Genomic DNA, 16,392 nt, shown 5'->3' with positions numbered 1-16,392 from the left:
TGTATGTTACCATATTCATACCAAGAAATTTTACTCTTGAAAACTCGGTCTTCATCTTATACCTAACCAACCAAATATCGAGCTGATGTAACCCTTGCCCAAATCGGTCCGCAATAGACGCACTTTCTAACCTAGCCAAATCTAAACTACACATTAGGTCAAAATCAACATCCTCCCCTGGAATAATTCAAAGCTCCATGATTTTGACATTACGTAAGAGAGAAGGATATCTCTTCCTTCCGGCATTCAGCAAGGACATTTTTTCAGCCCTGAAGATGCCCTTTGCCTAACACGTATATTTGGCAGTCTCGCAATTTTGCAGTGGCAACTGAGTCATGGGTCGATGGAGCTTCCGTCCGCCAAGCGGCGTGAAGCCCGGGCGGGAGCTTGACCCACCGAATCGATATCTACGTCAGCAACATCGAATCTATCGACCGATGTTACTATAAATACTCGTTTCCAATTTCCACTCCTTTCTCTCTCCTCTTTCTCTCTCTATCTCTCTCTCTTTTTTTTTTTTTGGAAATCCACACGGCTCTCCTCTCCACACGTCATTCGGATGTGATCCCCCTCCGCCGGCACTCTCCAGAAAAACCTCAAAAGGAAGGAAGGAAGGAAGGAAGGGGGGTATCACGAAAAACGTAGAAAACAAGGAGCTTTCGCTCTTACAATTCTTGCGTTGGAGACCGATCGGATCGGTTTCGGAGGCGTTGGGATCTGAAGTTTTTGCTCTCGATCCATCTCGGCCTCCATCCGATCTCGCGCGCCATCGGAAATCCCGCGCCCTCGATCGGATTGCGTCTCCAATCCCTAGGTCCGATCGTAAAATTAAGCCCCGAGGCGTCGCGCGCACGGGCGATCTCGATCGGAGCTCGGATCGCATTGGATTTCTCTGGATTCGGGTTGGAGTTTTTTGGTGGTATCCAAAATCCTCAGGTCTTCTTCCGATCTCAATCTGTGAAGAACTCGGAATTTGCCCCTTTTATTAAATTCCGATTAAAAGGTCAGCTATCCGTCTGGAAAATTGCTATCTTTTTATAAGGGCTTTTTCTTTTCCTTTTTTTTTTTTTGGATTGGATGCAATCAATACGTTGGTAGTTCTATCTGTGATCGAGAAAAGTTGGTAACCGAGTTTGATCGGTTGGGCTTAGCAATGGTTGATTGCCGGAGCTTGATCGAGTTCTGCAGAACTTTCGAGCAGCACCGCATCATGGCCAACTCCCAGGCTTCGTCGGAGCACCGGAGCAGTCAGCCCCGAAACCGGAGGAGCAAGTCCTTGAACCCTCTGTCCCATCCCTTCTGCGAGCACTCCCCCTTCGCCGCCATCGATATCGTGATGCTCTTTCTGGTGCTCGGCGCGCTCGCCGTTCTGACTGTTCCTTACTTCAAGTTCATCTTTCATGAAGCTGCTGAGCTCCTCCCTGTGGCCGTAGAACTGATGGGTGATGTTCTCTACCAAGCCCCTGTTGCTTATGCTGCTGGTTTTGTTCTCATGTTCATCACCGGGATTGCCGCGTGGGAGTACATCAGTCATCAGGCTAGGAAATGTGGCAAACCTTACTGCAAAGGCCTGCGTAAAGCTGTTGCATTCGATATCCAGCTTGAGTCGGAGGAGTGCGTGAAGTGCCTGCCACCGGTGCCTAAAGATGCGTTTGGGACTCGCCCCCTGGAACTAGGGGAGGACCACAAAGAACTTGAAGCTGAGCTCAAGAAGATGGCACCGCTGAATGGCCGGACCGTTCTCATCTGTCGCTCCCCCTGTGGATGCCCTGCAGGAAGAATGGAAGTCTGGGGGCCGAAGAAAGTACGTAGGATCAAGAAGTAGGAAAGTAGGCAGGCGTGCCTCCTCTGTTGCTAGTTATAATGTTCTTTTATAGGAATAAACTAGAAATACCCGACAGTGAGATAGTACCTTAATCCATGTTTAAATAAGTGCATTTGGTATACTCAGAGGGTTAGCACATGTAGAATTCTGAATAACCATAATGCTATTGAACTAGTTCTATCTTAATTCTAATGTTACAAAGTTCAAGACATCATTTTTGAGTTACGTTTGCTGTTATTAGCTGTTGATATTTTCATGATGACATGTTGGAGTGAGCTTTTATTCTGTTGTGGATTTTCTTTTCCTTACTTTCTTACCCTTAGTTATAGTTTTTCTCTTTTTTTTTTGGTGGGTGTATTGATCTTGTAAACTTTTGCAAGCCTTATTCCATTCATTGGGTAAGAAGCAACCTTGCTTGCTAACTTGAATTACTGGCATTCTGGTGAGGTATATTTTGGTCCATTTCCTGCTATGGAGCAGGATTTTTTGCAGTGTTTTTCTTTAATTTCTTTCTTTTGCTGATGAATTGTTTGGCATGGATGTCATAATTCAGTCATCCTTTTCTCTTATCTATTTGTTATTTAGAGCTGGAGTGTTTGCAGTATTCCTTCATTAAAAGAGCATATTCTTTAGTTCACTGTCTCTTCCCACTCATGCTTATTGGTAAAGGCTATGCTGATTCTTTAACCTGATGGTGATGTTGGAGCAAATTCCTGGCTCACTTAAAATTCCATTCCACGATGAAATTATTTAAAAGGATTCTCCTTTTAATTTTATCTCATGCATGGCTTCTATGAATAGTTCACTTTTAAGATTTGTGGGCTGACTGGCAGAGGGAGTACATATATGCATTGTTTCTATCACTAACCAAAGGTAGGTAATATGATGTCATGTTGATCATCCTGCATGGTCCTTTTAAGCATCAATTTTTGCCTACTGTTGTAATCTGCTTGATTTAACTTAACTGCAAAGAGGTCAATGGAATAACCACTTGGATAGCAAACTGCAAAGTTGACCAAGAGTCGTGTCTAAGAATGGGTTCTACTTTAAAGTAAAAAGTTGAGTATTAACTTTCATTTTATCTCTATTATATTAACTTTAAGTTAGCGGAAAGAAAGTTTGACGAGAAAATGACTTAAAATTGAAGTAGAGCATGATGAATATTGTCTGGCTCTTCATTACAAACAATAAACTAAGGAGTAGCCAATCTCAGTCTGTTGACACATCAAATAGAAAACTGTTCTCAGAGACCCTTGAGCCATTTGGCCTATTTTACCTTTGTGGGATGATTAATAATGCTTTTGTACCATCCTCCTCTGAAGATGATTCTTTGTACGAGTTAACCATAAAAAATTGGGTCAGTCAAGAACATTATGTACCAGCTTCAGGACACATACATAGGATCCAAAAGAATCAATCCTTCTTTTAGTTGTTGAATCTTGTGTGATGTTCCAAATCCTCTTTTTTTTTCTTTTAAAATAAAAAAGCTAAAAATAACTTCTTTGATTTCTTTATTTATTCGCCGTACTTCATCATCAAGGATTGTTTGAAAATGTGCCGTTATCTTATTGATGTTGCTTTCTCACTTCATGCGGTTTCCAATAGAACTAGACAACAAAATCCAATATATTGAATCAATCTGCTCTTTTGGAGAGTGAGACCAAGTGATTTTGCATCATGTTCGATCACTTGGTTTTTTAGAAAAATTTAGATTGTTGCTTTTTGTTGTGGATAAACTATGAGCAAGGATCAATAAATTGCTTGCAGTATTCTTCAAAGAATAGCAAAATACCTTTTGAACTCTTTCTCAATATCTTTATACTTGAACTCCAATCGCACAAAACATAAGCTCTTATACAAGGTCCGCAATCTCGGTATTAGGTACCATACTAGTACTTACTGGTTCAGTACAATACAGTTGGTATGGTATGATCCACATCTTGTACTGAGATAGTTCAATGTGTTATGGTATGCACCCCAATTTTAGTGGCACCGGGTGGTAGGGACAGTTTCGCTCGGTTCAGACTAGTATGGACCAGCTCAACTCATATGCTGAATTGAACCTCGATATTGCACTAGTACCTTATTGGTACGATCGGTATGGGATTGCATAGCAGACCTTGCTTTTATGTCTCTTGGACTTGAAGAATACTATAATCAAAGAGCTTTTTCAAAACTTATTTTCAATATTTTATCAGTTATACATTGAAACTTCTTTCACAAAATTGAAGATGAAGAGAATAGTTAAACTTAAAAAAAAAAAAAAAAAATCTTCAGTGATCAATGTGAGAGGATCTAGAATAAAAGTGGTGTTCTTTAGAGTAAAATATCATATTATTTTTGTACCAAGAAGGTGGAAGTTTGAGCAAACAAAATAAAAGCAGTCTTCTTGTTTTGCAAGCATTTAGCTTGTATTAGGGGCGCATAATATAGTTGCACACTTTATAGAAAAAAATTCCTAAATCATTCATCAGGATTAGATTCTTAGTAGTAATCAAGTCATGGTTACGACATCTTATCTGCATACGTCTTCTGCTTGTTTATATTTCTTACAAGTATGGACATGGTGTATTTGCTTGATTGCTATGCCAATCTACCTAGAGGTGACTCCTTATGTATATGATTTTGCTGGAGGATGGTTGCACCAATGACTCACTTTATTCATGGTGGTTAAAAGCCCCCATCATGAATTTATGGAACTATATATTTTCTTGATTAGAATGCATGTGCATAGACAGGTTTTTCGTCCCTCGAATTGTTTGTGATAAACTAAGTAAACGTTGGGATCAGACTTCATCCTAGTGTGAACTTCATTTGTTGGCATTTGATTTGGCCTTCAAAATTTTTCAGTTTGGTTGTTAGATATTCTTCTCTTTATGTGCGAGGCTTAGAGTTGATTATATTTTGGCTTATCACAAATCTTTATCTGATGAAGAAGCAAAAAGATTTGGAATATTTTCATATTATTATTTTGGGCTTCAGCCACCAAAATAAGCAATGAGTTACTTCTTCATATAAAGCAACTCACTATCAAAGTACAGAGAATATTTAAGATAAAGCAAAAGATTTAGTTCTCCTTTTTTTTGGTTTCCTCTAGAATCTGGTTTTAGGGACCGAAACATCAATCTGAATTTGAGTTCTCAATGGATATTAACATTCATTTATACCTATTTTAGTTTCTTTTCTTTCTTCCTTTTACTCTCAAGATCTGTGGAGTTATAATACAAAACATTTTTTGAACACTTGCCACATACTTTAGCAATGATTGGCATAAGTTATACTTTGCGCATTTACTATCCAGAAATTACATGTTCCAAGTTTTATTTTCTTGTATAGCTAAAGTTTTTGAAAGAAGTATCTTTGACCATCAAAAAATTGGCATAAGATCTTTAATAGTTCTTAAATGATTTATTTTTTTATCCGTCATAGAAGATAGTGGTCAAGTGCATCACACATCAATGTTCCAAGTCTCATTATCAGAACCCGTACGAGTACATTTCCAGTATAGGTTGGTAAGATTATCCCCCCTTAACTAACACACAGTACACTGTTGGAGTAGGTCCAACATCTATACCATCTGTAGATATAGGGGCATATGGAGCCCCCATACCTTATGGATATCGTATCAGGTCAGTATGGTTTGCCCTGTACTAGCCATTATGGTTTGATACTTAAAACCATGTATCACAAATTAAATATGTCTTACAAGATTCATCCTTGCTTTTCTGTTTGTGCAACCATCATAGAAGAAAGTTTTATCTTTTGTATGTTTCTACTAGTATTGTTGTTTACATGTGTAGCTATTTGTGAATCACATATTAAAGATGTATCTCAAAATTTATCATTCCTTCGTGTACAAAGGAATTTTCAACATTGTTTTGATCATGGAATGCCGTACCGGCCCATACCGGCCGGTACGGGCCGGTACGTACCGGTCCGGCCGTGGACCGGTACCGGAACGGATAAAAAACCGGTATTTTCCGGTTTTTTATGGCCCGTACCGGCCGGTTCGGAGCCCGTACCGGCCGGTACCGGCCTCGTACCGGTGCGAACCGGCCGGTTCGCTCCGGTACGATTTTTTTTTTTTTTTAGAACGGCGCTGTGGTTTTTGAAACCACCGCGTACCGGCCGGTACGGGACCGGTACCAGCCGGTACGTACCGGACCGGACCGGTACCGTACCGGTCCGGCCGGCCACCGGTACGCCGACCGGTACCGGTACGGCGGACCGTGGTTTTGATCATAAAGTTTCCAAGCTGTAGGTTGGTGATACTTGATGTTGTTTTTTAACATTTTCATCCTTTCAGACAATTTCCTATTTCTGTTAAGCTAAATGTCAATACCCTTTTGTATAAGGGCAGTATTGTAATTATCAATAGTATGTTTATATACATACACACATTCTGGTGAAGGAGAAGATAGAAATCTATTAAATTGTATTTTCTTTGGTGGCTGCCAATAGATAGTATGAATCTTAATGAAATTGGAGAAGCTTCACTGCTAACACCTATCAGTAGCACATCTTTCCTCTTCCATAGATGCCTGATTTGACTTTTTGGTGTGTCAGACCCAGTTGATGCCTCTCGTTATTCACACTTGTAGAAGCCCCCTATCAACTTTTCTCGACAAATTACAATATGGTAGCTTTTATTCAATGTTCATATTGTTACTTTCGTAATTTCTTAAGTTTGATGTCATAATAATTTGGCATCATCTCATTTCATATACTTCATTTTTCATTTCAGATTAGTGATTGTTGCACATTCAGGTTAAAAAAACCGAGAAATTTTAACTCGTCTCGGTGGAGTAGATACAGAATATAGTTTCGTGAACGGGTATTTCTGGAACTATCACAGGAAGCTTGGAAACTTGAAGCAGAAAATGAAGTAGCTTAGGTGTAGATACTACATAATTTTAGAGGAGGTTTCCCAGTTGAAGTATCATTGACTTCTTCTGTGGAGGAGGTTGGCATGAATAGCATTGCTTCAGGGTTATGCATGATATCTGTTCAGGTAAACGGAGATGTCGTGTTAAATATCTGAGTCAACACTGTCCATCAATTTTATCATGCCATTACATTATTATTATCATGTTTGTCTAGAAATGAGTTAGTTTATTTACAAGAGTATAATTAACTAGATGGTAAATATCAAGAGGAAAAAATTATGAATATTTGCCATAACGGTCTAGGGTTTATCTAATTTTGGAAAGATTTACTGGTGTAAATTTAAACTACCTACCTAACTTGAAGATGCTGGAACAATAAACTTTAATCAGAAATGAGTTTACAAATACAAACTGATTACAAGTATAATACTGAAAGCAATTGATTCTGTAGTAATCTGCTGCACTAAATTTGTAGTGGGATAGGAAATGAAAGTGTTGATAATATTGCTTTATAATATGCTTGCAGGAAAGGACATAAAAAGCCAAGAATGCTGCATGGTTTTTATCCACCAAGTAGAGATCAGATTTTCTTTTTCCTTTTTCATTCAAAAAGTTTGCCATTTCAGTTTCCTGTTTCATGATACCTTTACATTATATTCGCACTTATTGGGTTACAAGTGACTGAAAGTGGAGATATCCTTTCCTTTAATTGCATGGTCTTCTTAAAGTCGATTTGTTGAAACTTGATGTGCGTCATTTTTGGAGTAGTCATAATATTCTGTTTCACATGAGTTTCACTTTTTTTATTGATGAAAAGCAAATTAAATTTTATATTTTTATGCAAATGTAACAGAATTATTTTGGCTAATAGAAATAGAGAATGTGTTATTGCTTTGTTGCTTGTGGGTTAGATAACTTGTGCAATTCGACTCATCTGGAAGAAAGAATGATAACAGTGCAACTCCAGAGGGATCTTATTGCTTGTGTGCTGCTGACAAAACAAGAGGATGAGAAATCCTGTGAATACAATCCTATATGAATCCTGACGAACTGCAAAGATTGCAGCTGGCCTGCACTTCTTGTTGGGATATTTATTGGCGTTCTGATTGCGGTGTCGTGTAGAACATCATGTGTATGACATTAGTTCAATTTCATGCTATGCAGCTGCAACCTACTGGAAAGAAATCTGGAGATTCTGTGTTAGACTTTGTTACAGAGTTTGCTGATGTCACAATAGACTAAAGTAATATTTACTCAGTACATGTCCAACAGAAACACTAACTGGCATGCCATACTGCAGGATAGTCTCTAAAGTTTAATATCATGTTAAACGTCTGAAGGCTTGAGAAGGATTGTGGGTTATCAACATGTAATGCAGCCTATTCACAAGTTAACTATAAATGCTAGACTTGTAATATTAGCATAGGAGCATGTTATTCATTAAGTGTGTCTGCTGATTGGCTTACATAACATCCTCAGCTCCAGCTGAAACCATTCAAATCAAATTGTCTGCAGCCTGGAGGAGGATCATTGTCATCATGGGAATTTAGATCTAGCTGTGATGTTAGACATGGCAATGCAAATTCATTCAACTGATTTCCTCTCTCTTGCTTGACTGCTGCTCTCTTGCAGTTTGGCAATTCAAGATAAGGGTCCTCTCCATCTATTCCTTTTCGTCTTGCCTCAGAAATGCTAATACTGCATCCATTTTCTCCTTGCACTTTAATATTCTTTGTTACTATGTTGGACTCTCCCTCAACTGGAAAAATTGACATGTCATATTTTTTTACTGTGGATGAATGAAGCAATCCATGCTCATTCACATTCCCGCACCACATGAACTGATTCTGTTCAAGTGTGGGATCCTTCCCTATCTGTTGCGTGCATAGGGGTGAATTGCTAGGACAAGTTCCTAATCCAACACAGACATTATGTGTTTCCCGGTCCTTTTGGAATTCTTCACACGAAGTCAAGCAACTATCCCCTGAATAATCAGAAAATTGGGTTGTCTGTCCTTGCAGTGTGTGTAAACTGGAAGATTCTTTCAAACTTGGAAATGCAGTACCAAAGCATTCTTTTGATACTTTAGAGGCCAGTTCAGAGAGTTGCACTTTGGCAGCTTCCAGCCCTACAGAACCCACGCTCGGCTTGCCAAGAGTCTCTTGGGCCTTCTCCAGCACTGATTGCAAGTATTTACCCTGGGCCTCTATCCGGAGCTGTAAGTGCCTTTGGACCTATTTGATTCCAGTATAATCTCTGGTTTAGAACAAAGCTTGTCTTCTATCTATCAGCATGAAATGAGACACTAACTTGGTGGAACAAGGACAGCGTAAAAAAATTATTATTTTAGTCCAGGGTAGCTTTCTTGCAACTTTTAACCCTATGAGGAGATTAGAATGTTATAATCATATATGATCTTGCCACCACATTTATTTTACGCATAAAGCAAGCAGAGGTAATAAACTGATATGGTTCTTGTTGTTTCATTCTTGTCGTTTTACATCATGAAAATTTAAATTGACTATCCATCCATTCATCCAAATATGTACATACATATACGTGTCCTTGTGATGTATATCAGGGTGGCAGGGTTTGTATCTGTAAGTATACTTGTTTTTCATGACAGTATCTATTTTATTATTATGTAAATACTGTACAACAGCTCAGGGCATTTAGCACTAAGACTTTGCCTGCAATGGAATGCTACTTAAAATTGAATCTTCTTTTGGTTCATATTATTTACATAAAGGTGCTTCATAAAGCCCATTTTATCAACCTAAGCTAGATTTATTGATTAGTCTGTCATTGCTTAAAACAGTATTAGCTATTTTATTACTGGCCCTCACCTCAAGTTGCTCATGCAGCTGTCTTTGCGCTTCAATATTCATCTGAAGTGCTTTGCTTATCTGCATGGTTCTGAGATCCAAAAACATATCATCAGCACAAACTTTCTTAGAAGAACAGCAATCTAGTATTTGTCTTCTGTGATTACTTACTTGTTTGAATGAGACACAATGTTTGTAGTGTCCATTAGTGCTCCACTCACTTCAGATGTCCTGTCAGCTGCTATCACGGATCCTGTAACTGAAACATAGCAAATCTATGTTTACATAATTTTCACATGCTATAGATGTCCAAGATAAATTTTGGGAGACTGCTCTCCTACCATTCTTGGTGCTCCCAGTATTAACTTGAGCTTGAAGATTTTTACTAAGCCTGTATTTCTGGAAATCGAAATACCAACTTACTTTCAGTGTTATAGATCAAAATTTCACGTGAAAATTTTTAAAAAAAAAACTGTGGGTACCTGAAGATGGCTTTTTAGGTGATATAAGGTCAGTCCTGGAATGCCCATAAGCCTCATAACTGTTTTTGGAGTAGCCTCTGAATGATGAAATCTTTGAATTAGCTGACTTGGCAGAACGAATTTTCTACTCAAAGAAACAAATTTTGCTGTTATGTTTTTTCGTTCTTCTTTATTTGTATACTTACTGTCTGCTCCACCCAGTTGATTCACTGCTTCTATAAAACGTTGATGGAGCTCTGGGGTCCATTTCAGTCTAGGCTTAGCATCAGTTGAGAGAATTAGTCCTGAATTTCCTGGAGCATTTCCTCCTTGTAGGTATAGATGCCTTTCTGGTGGAAAGGCTGCCCTAGAAGTGAACAGGTCATTCTTTCCTTGATGTTGATGATACATTTCCTGCTGATGAATGGACAGCAGTTTGAAGATAATTAAAGAAGCGTGCATAATGCAAGCATGATCTGTTTGGAGATCCATACCTTTATTTCCTTTTATGTGCTGGAAATTTATGTGGAAGCTGCTAGTGCCTACACTGATTTGCTTCTATTGTGCCGGCTTCCAAAGTTCTTCTGCTCTTAGGGAATGAACTTTGGCTTTCATTCCTTCTCACAACAATAAGGAGTGCATTCTAGGTTCTCTTTATAAGGCTCAAAAGTATTTGGAATATTTGGAACGAACACTCAACCTTATCCAATCTTCAAGGCAATTGATATGATACATTGTATTTGCTTTAGTTTCTTGTGGCCCCTGTCAACTTTTGTTGTCAATTCTCAGGCCACTGACAACTTTTCGTGCTCCAGATTTCACTTGTGATATATGTAAAGGAATATATCTATAACAATCTATTTCTAGATTGATCTCTGCAGAAAAAGAAAAACCTTTTTCCCCTCCAAGGGAAATTCTGATACAACAGTTTGCCACTTGATATTTCTTAAAATCTTTGGAGTTCCTGATTCATTGAACTTTTTGAAACAACTCATTTCTTAGATGCACTGCATGTGGAACGCTTGTTTCTTTGGGCCTTCAAAGGGTCATGCTTGGTGATTGTTCCATGATGCTTTGGCATTCCATGAGTCATCATGTGCGACTTAAAATATTACAATGGTATATATTCTGGTTTGGGACCATAAGAGGTAGAATTTCAGGAATTTTGTATATATTAATGATAGAAATTCTTAAGGTTCTTTGACTGATGCATTGAGAAACAGAACATCATATTTGAAAAACTAATACATACTGTTAATTGATGCTTTCTTTGTACTGTTTGAAAGCAAGGTACAGAATTTGGAATAAGCATGTAATTCCCTTTTGTCTCCTCTGTTAAGATTGGTACTTATTCAACAACATAGCAGAAAAGAAGTGGACCCCATTCAATCAACATTCATCTGAAGCCATCAGTCAATCACCAACTGTTGCACTTGAATTTGGTGCAAATATACAATATTAAGATCAGAAAGAATAGTTTCTTTCATACTTCATAGTTGCTCATGTTGGACTACTTGACTTTCAGTTATCTTTGAATCTGCTCGTTACTATAATATTATACATGTATGCATGCACATGATTATGTATGTCTCTGCATTCATTTTTGTACATGTGTGCATTTTTACATTAGTAATTTGCATCTACAAATTCATTTATTTGGCTTGTGTAGGAATCTGATGTATTTACAAGGTCAAAACCTTTGATTATAGGTAATATCTCATAACTTAACACTTGTTTATGTTAGTAATATGCTTATTCTCTATGTGCCTATATGGTTGCAAAGGTTTCATATCTACTCTCTTCTGTAGTTTGTCTACAGGTTTCATATCTGCTATCTTTTGTAGTTTGTCTAGACTCTCGTCATGAATCCTTAACCTGACTTGGATTATATTCATTCACCATATCTTGCCTCATCCTAGGCTGGGGAAAGCTCATATGGCCATTCCTCATGCATCCAAAGTCTTCATTAATGAATATGTGTTGAGGACTAGAGGTAGCTCAAAACATTACTATTTAGGTCGCTGATTTTTTCATGCCTAGACTATTGTGCTCATTTACCCCAGATAACTTGACTAAATTATTCCGAGAGAATCTAACTGTAGTCATCTTAAGGTGAATAATTTATGCATCATTTAATGGCCTATATGGTCCTATTTTGATCTCCAGAACCTGAACTATATCCTTTGCCCATCGACATAGTTTTGACATAAGAGGAGAGACAAAAACAGTATTGCCTTTACATGTGAGAGACTCTAATCCCTGTGGAACAAGACATCATTAAGAATTAATAGAACAGAAAACTGCAAGATTCTTATGCTCCCTTCCACCAGTTAAGTGAGACCAAATGGTCTGCATGTATAACTAGAGCATTTTTCCCCTTTTTTTGTATATATAGAATTCTGTTGATCAGATTACAAGATTGTGCATAATAATATCCCATTAGATTGAGAAGACGAAGCTTATCTGGCTAGGAAGAATCTTAAAACATACTACATCAAAGTGTTGAGAGCTTCCATTAAGGTAATTGTTGAAAAACTTCCATTGTGGCATATGTCGACACCCCACTCTGCCTTTTTAAAAAAAGAAAAATCAAGATGGAATTCCTCTTTCAGGAAAAGTATAAGCAGGAATATATATCCCCTTTTTTATTTGATCTTGACAAGTAGGTGCGGCTCCTTGTTTAAACTCCAGTTGCCCTCACAGAGTGACTGTAACTATCATCCAGTTTAGCATTTCCTCCAACCATCCAGGTCAATAGCGAAAGACTTCTCTTTAAAGGCGAGTGGCCCAAAGAGCAAATGCATCTGAAACTCTTTTCTCCTTTAGCGTTGATGTCCTCTATTTGTCGATACAAATTGTATGTATTTCCTTTTAAGCTCCACTATGTCACTTTTATTCTTCAGTCAGTAATTTATAGGACTAGCTTGGGAAGTAAAGGTAACAGTTCATTGGTGTCTTTGGATTCGGTATAAATTTTTACATTTCAAATCAACTAGTTGGTTGCCGGCCATGCAGTGTGGGGCTTCCGATGGGTCCCCAGAATTTTAACCTGTACTGTGCTGTATATTTTAAGGAAATGTTGACGATGGCTGTGCTTTTTGGACGGTGAAAAAAGGTTTGAGGTGTGGTTCCACAAGTTCACACTCATGGAATTTTGGAATTTGAAATTTCAGACCTCGAGGCCAACCACCTGGCTTATCAAAAGAAACATCTTTGGCCGAAGAGCCTGCAGATAGAAACGTCCTTGTCGAATTATCTTGGTTTACAAATTTCAGCTTTTGCTTCTCTTCATTGATTGCAGTATACACGATTCTGCAAATTACAAGTAGGGCCTCTTCTGGTGCCCAAGTTCTGGATCTCAGCTATCCCCAGACAATTGGTGAATGTCTGAAAATAGTAAGAGATGGGAGAGAAGCATACAGGATTGGGTATAGGCCATGCATTCCAAATCCTCAATTTTTTTGTTGAATGGAGTTCAATTAGAAGGTGAATTCTTGTTTCAAATAGTTTTGGAATGTGGGATCTGGCCTTCTTACTTCCAACTTTCTCCTCTCTTAGCCTCTGCCTGTTCCTAGCTCTTTCTACCATTCCAGTGTTATCACATGAATAGGAAACTCAGGCATCGAGACATGCCTTCATCCAATTTCTAATCTAATTGTTATGCTTGTTTCCAGCTTCTTGATATACTCACAGTTTGAGATTTTACCAAATGATTTCTTAGTTATGCTTTTGTTGTTCTGGTAATGATGCTATGCTCTATCTAAAGCACAATATTAGACGGCTGTCAGGAAGCAGGGACACATCTACAGCCAGTCTGATGAATAAATCATGCACAAGTATATCAGTAACTTGTTTTCCTTTTGTTATGCAGAAAGATCGAAAGATAAACAAGAACATCACAAATTTGACTATATTAGAGTGGCTAAATAATAAGTTAAGATCAGTAAAGAGATCTCAGCATAAAAATAACCATGATGAGGATTACTATACGAGCAGGACAGTAAGAATTTTTGTTCTTTGTGCTTTTGACATGAGGATAACATGGAATTTGCCCTTGCAAATAAAATGGGATATATTGTTTTTGGAAGCTCAGTGTGCTTCAACATTGGCCTAGAGTTGGCGTGAAGATCCAAGTGGCTTCAGGTTGAAGGGTCAAAGAAGATGGCCATGCCACCAAGGTAGTAGCACAGTTGGAACGAAGCTTTGTTTCCACCAGGGAGCGTCATCTGGTCCAGCTGGCACTGTGGTGGCGCCGGGTGATGTACTCACATATGGAGTAACGCACAGGTCAGGGAGGATATGAGCAAACTTTCTATCTGCATCAAACATTTTCTGATGGAAGAGAGCTCAGTGGGGGTTGCTACGCGGGTGAGGCTCCCCCCTCCCCCCCTCTGTTTTTTTTAGCAAAAAAAAAAAGAAAAAGATGGCCATAATTAATTGCAACTAGTGTTTAGATATCGTTCCAACATGGTAGAAGAAAATATCCTGATAGGAAGCAATGTTCAAGTAAAGACTACTCATTGGCCCCAATTAGACTAGTGAATATTGTTTGCCGATGTCCACTAGGTGTATAATCGACTACTAATTCAGCTTCCAAGTAATATCCTTTTCCTCTGTCAAATGACTGAACTAAATGATTAGTTCCCTGTATTGGCTCTGTCCATAGGTTATTGATTTCCACCAGCAATAGGCTTCCATTTCTTCGTGTTGTTGCAGTATTACAATGACTATTTGAATAAATTAATTTCATACAAAAAAATCAAAGAGAAATCAAGCGTGGACCTATGATTTTTTTTCCCAACTTTTTTCACTAAAAAAAAAAAGAGCTTGTGATCTATATCACGTTGGGAGTGAGCTGAGTACAACATTGCCTTATTATATTAGCAGATGATATTTTATTGGCAATATCTTTTATCTTCTCCAAGACTATGCAGGTTTATAATTTGGCATAAGAAAAAAAATAATTATCTGGTCAAGGTTTTAAGTTCTAGCGGGATAGAGGTTGTTTCGACTGTCTTGTCCTGTTTCTGTGAGAAGACGAGATGACGTCTGGACTTCAAAACCAACTCATGCAAGGCCGAAGAGAGAAAGAAAGAGGAAAGAAAGGAAGGAAAGATATGGAAAAGAAAAAGAAAAGAAAGCAAAGGAGAAGGAAGAAAGAAGAAAGAGGAAAAAGGAAAGAATAGAAAGAAATAAAGGAGGAAAAGAGAAAGAAGAAGAAAAAGGAAAAACGAAATAAAGGAAGGGATAAGAAGAGAGAGGGGGAAAAAAAAAAGAGAAGAAAAGAAAAAAAAGAAAAAAAGAAGAAAGAGAAAGAAAGAAAGATAGAAAGGAAAGAAAAAAAGGAAAAAAAAAAAGAGAAAGGAAGGAAAGAAGAAAAGAAGGGAAGAGAAATGGAGAATATGTACCATGATGCATTACCGGAACTGCTACAGGAATGAGGCACGACAGCGGGGCATTCCATTTCATGAAAAAACTGGGACACCACCGTCTCAGAATTTAATACCTTGCATCTGGTTACAAGCTTCTACCATTGTTGGCAGTATAGAGTTCCATCGTTCTTTAGTTCTGAATGCGGCATCAGATTCCTGGTCATCATGCCGGTTATGCTTATGGACCTCAGGGAGAGGAAGGTAGCTTAAAATAATGAAATCGGTAATATCTTGCTAAGATTTGTGTCCATTTGGCATCTAATTTGGATTCTTTCCTGATAGATTTTTTTAAAAAAACAAATCCAGAAAAGGCAATTCTCTTCCCCGACGTTCCAAAAAAATAACCAATAAATAAATTGCTTCCAAAATATTAGTAGATTATACCTTCCAAAAAAGGAAAAAATTAAAGCAATTGTGCATGATTTACTTTCAGAAGAACCCTCTCCTGATATGATTAACCTTTGGAACTCAGTAGAGTCGAACCCAGTGGAGCAGACTGAAGTTCACTTGAGCTTTTTTGACCGAAGCTGTCCGATTCCTAAACATATATTCTGCGGACCATAACCAGAGCATATATTCTTCTTTCAGTGTCCTTCGGCACCTGTGTCTCACAAGTTGCAAGGGAAATTCCTATGAGCAAGGCTTTTGCTGTTCCTCATCATACTTCCAGATTCCTTGCTTCTTTTCATATGGTGGGGCATCTGTATCTGGTTCCTAATATTCCATGCTTGAGATGCTCCAGAAAGCTGCCTCCACCTTTTAATGGCTTTCAGCCAGTGTATTTGCTTCAGTGGTGTCAACTGTTCTTCTATTGTTTAGATGCTCTGAAATGATCAAGCCCTGTGATGGTTTGCTGGTGAACTGTTGAGCTCGACAAGGATAGATTTCTGTAATATTTGATCAGACTCGGTAGGTCCCACCATCTGAAACAAAAATGGCCACCCGACTCTCTTAGGTTTGCAT

At 38.3% G+C, this 16,392-nt stretch overlaps 2 protein-coding genes across 5 annotated transcripts; one reads left to right on the top strand and one right to left on the bottom strand.

Annotated features, from left to right (window-relative positions):
• The first annotated feature begins 483 nt into the window (after positions 1 to 483).
• LOC103705883 (uncharacterized protein At5g19025-like) lies at positions 484 to 2,050 on the top strand. The gene is made up of 2 exons (XM_039132349.1): positions 484 to 1,003; positions 1,152 to 2,050. Exon 2 carries the CDS (start codon positions 1,154 to 1,156, stop codon positions 1,823 to 1,825), a length of 672 nt encoding a protein of 223 aa, XP_038988277.1. The 5' UTR covers positions 484 to 1,003; positions 1,152 to 1,153; the 3' UTR covers positions 1,826 to 2,050.
• A 3,969-nt stretch (positions 2,051 to 6,019) lies between these two features.
• LOC103719749 (myb-related protein 2-like) lies at positions 6,020 to 14,723 on the bottom strand. 4 transcript variants are annotated; one of them, XM_026809493.2, is made up of 7 exons: positions 10,492 to 14,723; positions 10,204 to 10,411; positions 10,019 to 10,095; positions 9,878 to 9,935; positions 9,708 to 9,795; positions 9,558 to 9,627; positions 6,020 to 6,828 (listed from the first exon to the last, which is right to left on the bottom strand). In XM_026809493.2, exons 2-7 carry the CDS (start codon positions 10,406 to 10,408, stop codon positions 6,739 to 6,741), a joined length of 588 nt encoding a protein of 195 aa, XP_026665294.2. In that variant the 5' UTR covers positions 10,409 to 10,411; positions 10,492 to 14,723; the 3' UTR covers positions 6,020 to 6,738. The 4 variants fall into 4 exon arrangements, with proteins under 4 accessions (XP_026665294.2, XP_008807359.2, XP_008807360.2 ...); XM_008809137.4 differs by lacking the exon at positions 6,020 to 6,828 and adding an exon at positions 8,121 to 8,945 and having other exon boundaries at positions 10,204 to 10,414; positions 10,492 to 14,710; XM_008809138.4 differs by lacking the exon at positions 6,020 to 6,828 and adding an exon at positions 8,121 to 8,945 and having other exon boundaries at positions 10,492 to 14,709.
• Between the last annotated feature and the right edge of the window lie 1,669 nt (positions 14,724 to 16,392).

The sequence above is a fragment of the Phoenix dactylifera genome, chromosome 12, assembly GCF_009389715.1.
Source record: "Phoenix dactylifera cultivar Barhee BC4 chromosome 12, palm_55x_up_171113_PBpolish2nd_filt_p, whole genome shotgun sequence".
Classification (NCBI taxonomy): Eukaryota; Viridiplantae; Streptophyta; class Magnoliopsida; order Arecales; family Arecaceae; genus Phoenix; species Phoenix dactylifera.
Note: the sequence above shows the minus strand (reverse complement) of the source record. Positions and strands in the feature narration are given on the sequence as shown.

Excerpts from the sequence above, each read along its gene's own strand:
- LOC103705883 (XM_039132349.1), top strand. The coding sequence starts at position 1,154 with ATGGTTGATTGCCGGAGCTTGATCGAGTTCTGCAGAACTTTCGAGCAG.
- LOC103719749 (XM_008809137.4), bottom strand. The coding sequence starts at position 10,408 with ATGTATCATCAACATCAAGGAAAGAATGACCTGTTCACTTCTAGGGCA. Across the intron at positions 9,796-9,877 it reads TACTGGGAGCACCAAGAATG|TTACAGGATCCGTGATAGCA; the intron begins GTAGGAGAGCAG and ends GCTATGTTTCAG. Across the intron at positions 8,946-9,557 it reads AGCTGCATGAGCAACTTGAG|GTCCAAAGGCACTTACAGCT; the intron begins GTGAGGGCCAGT and ends GGAATCAAATAG.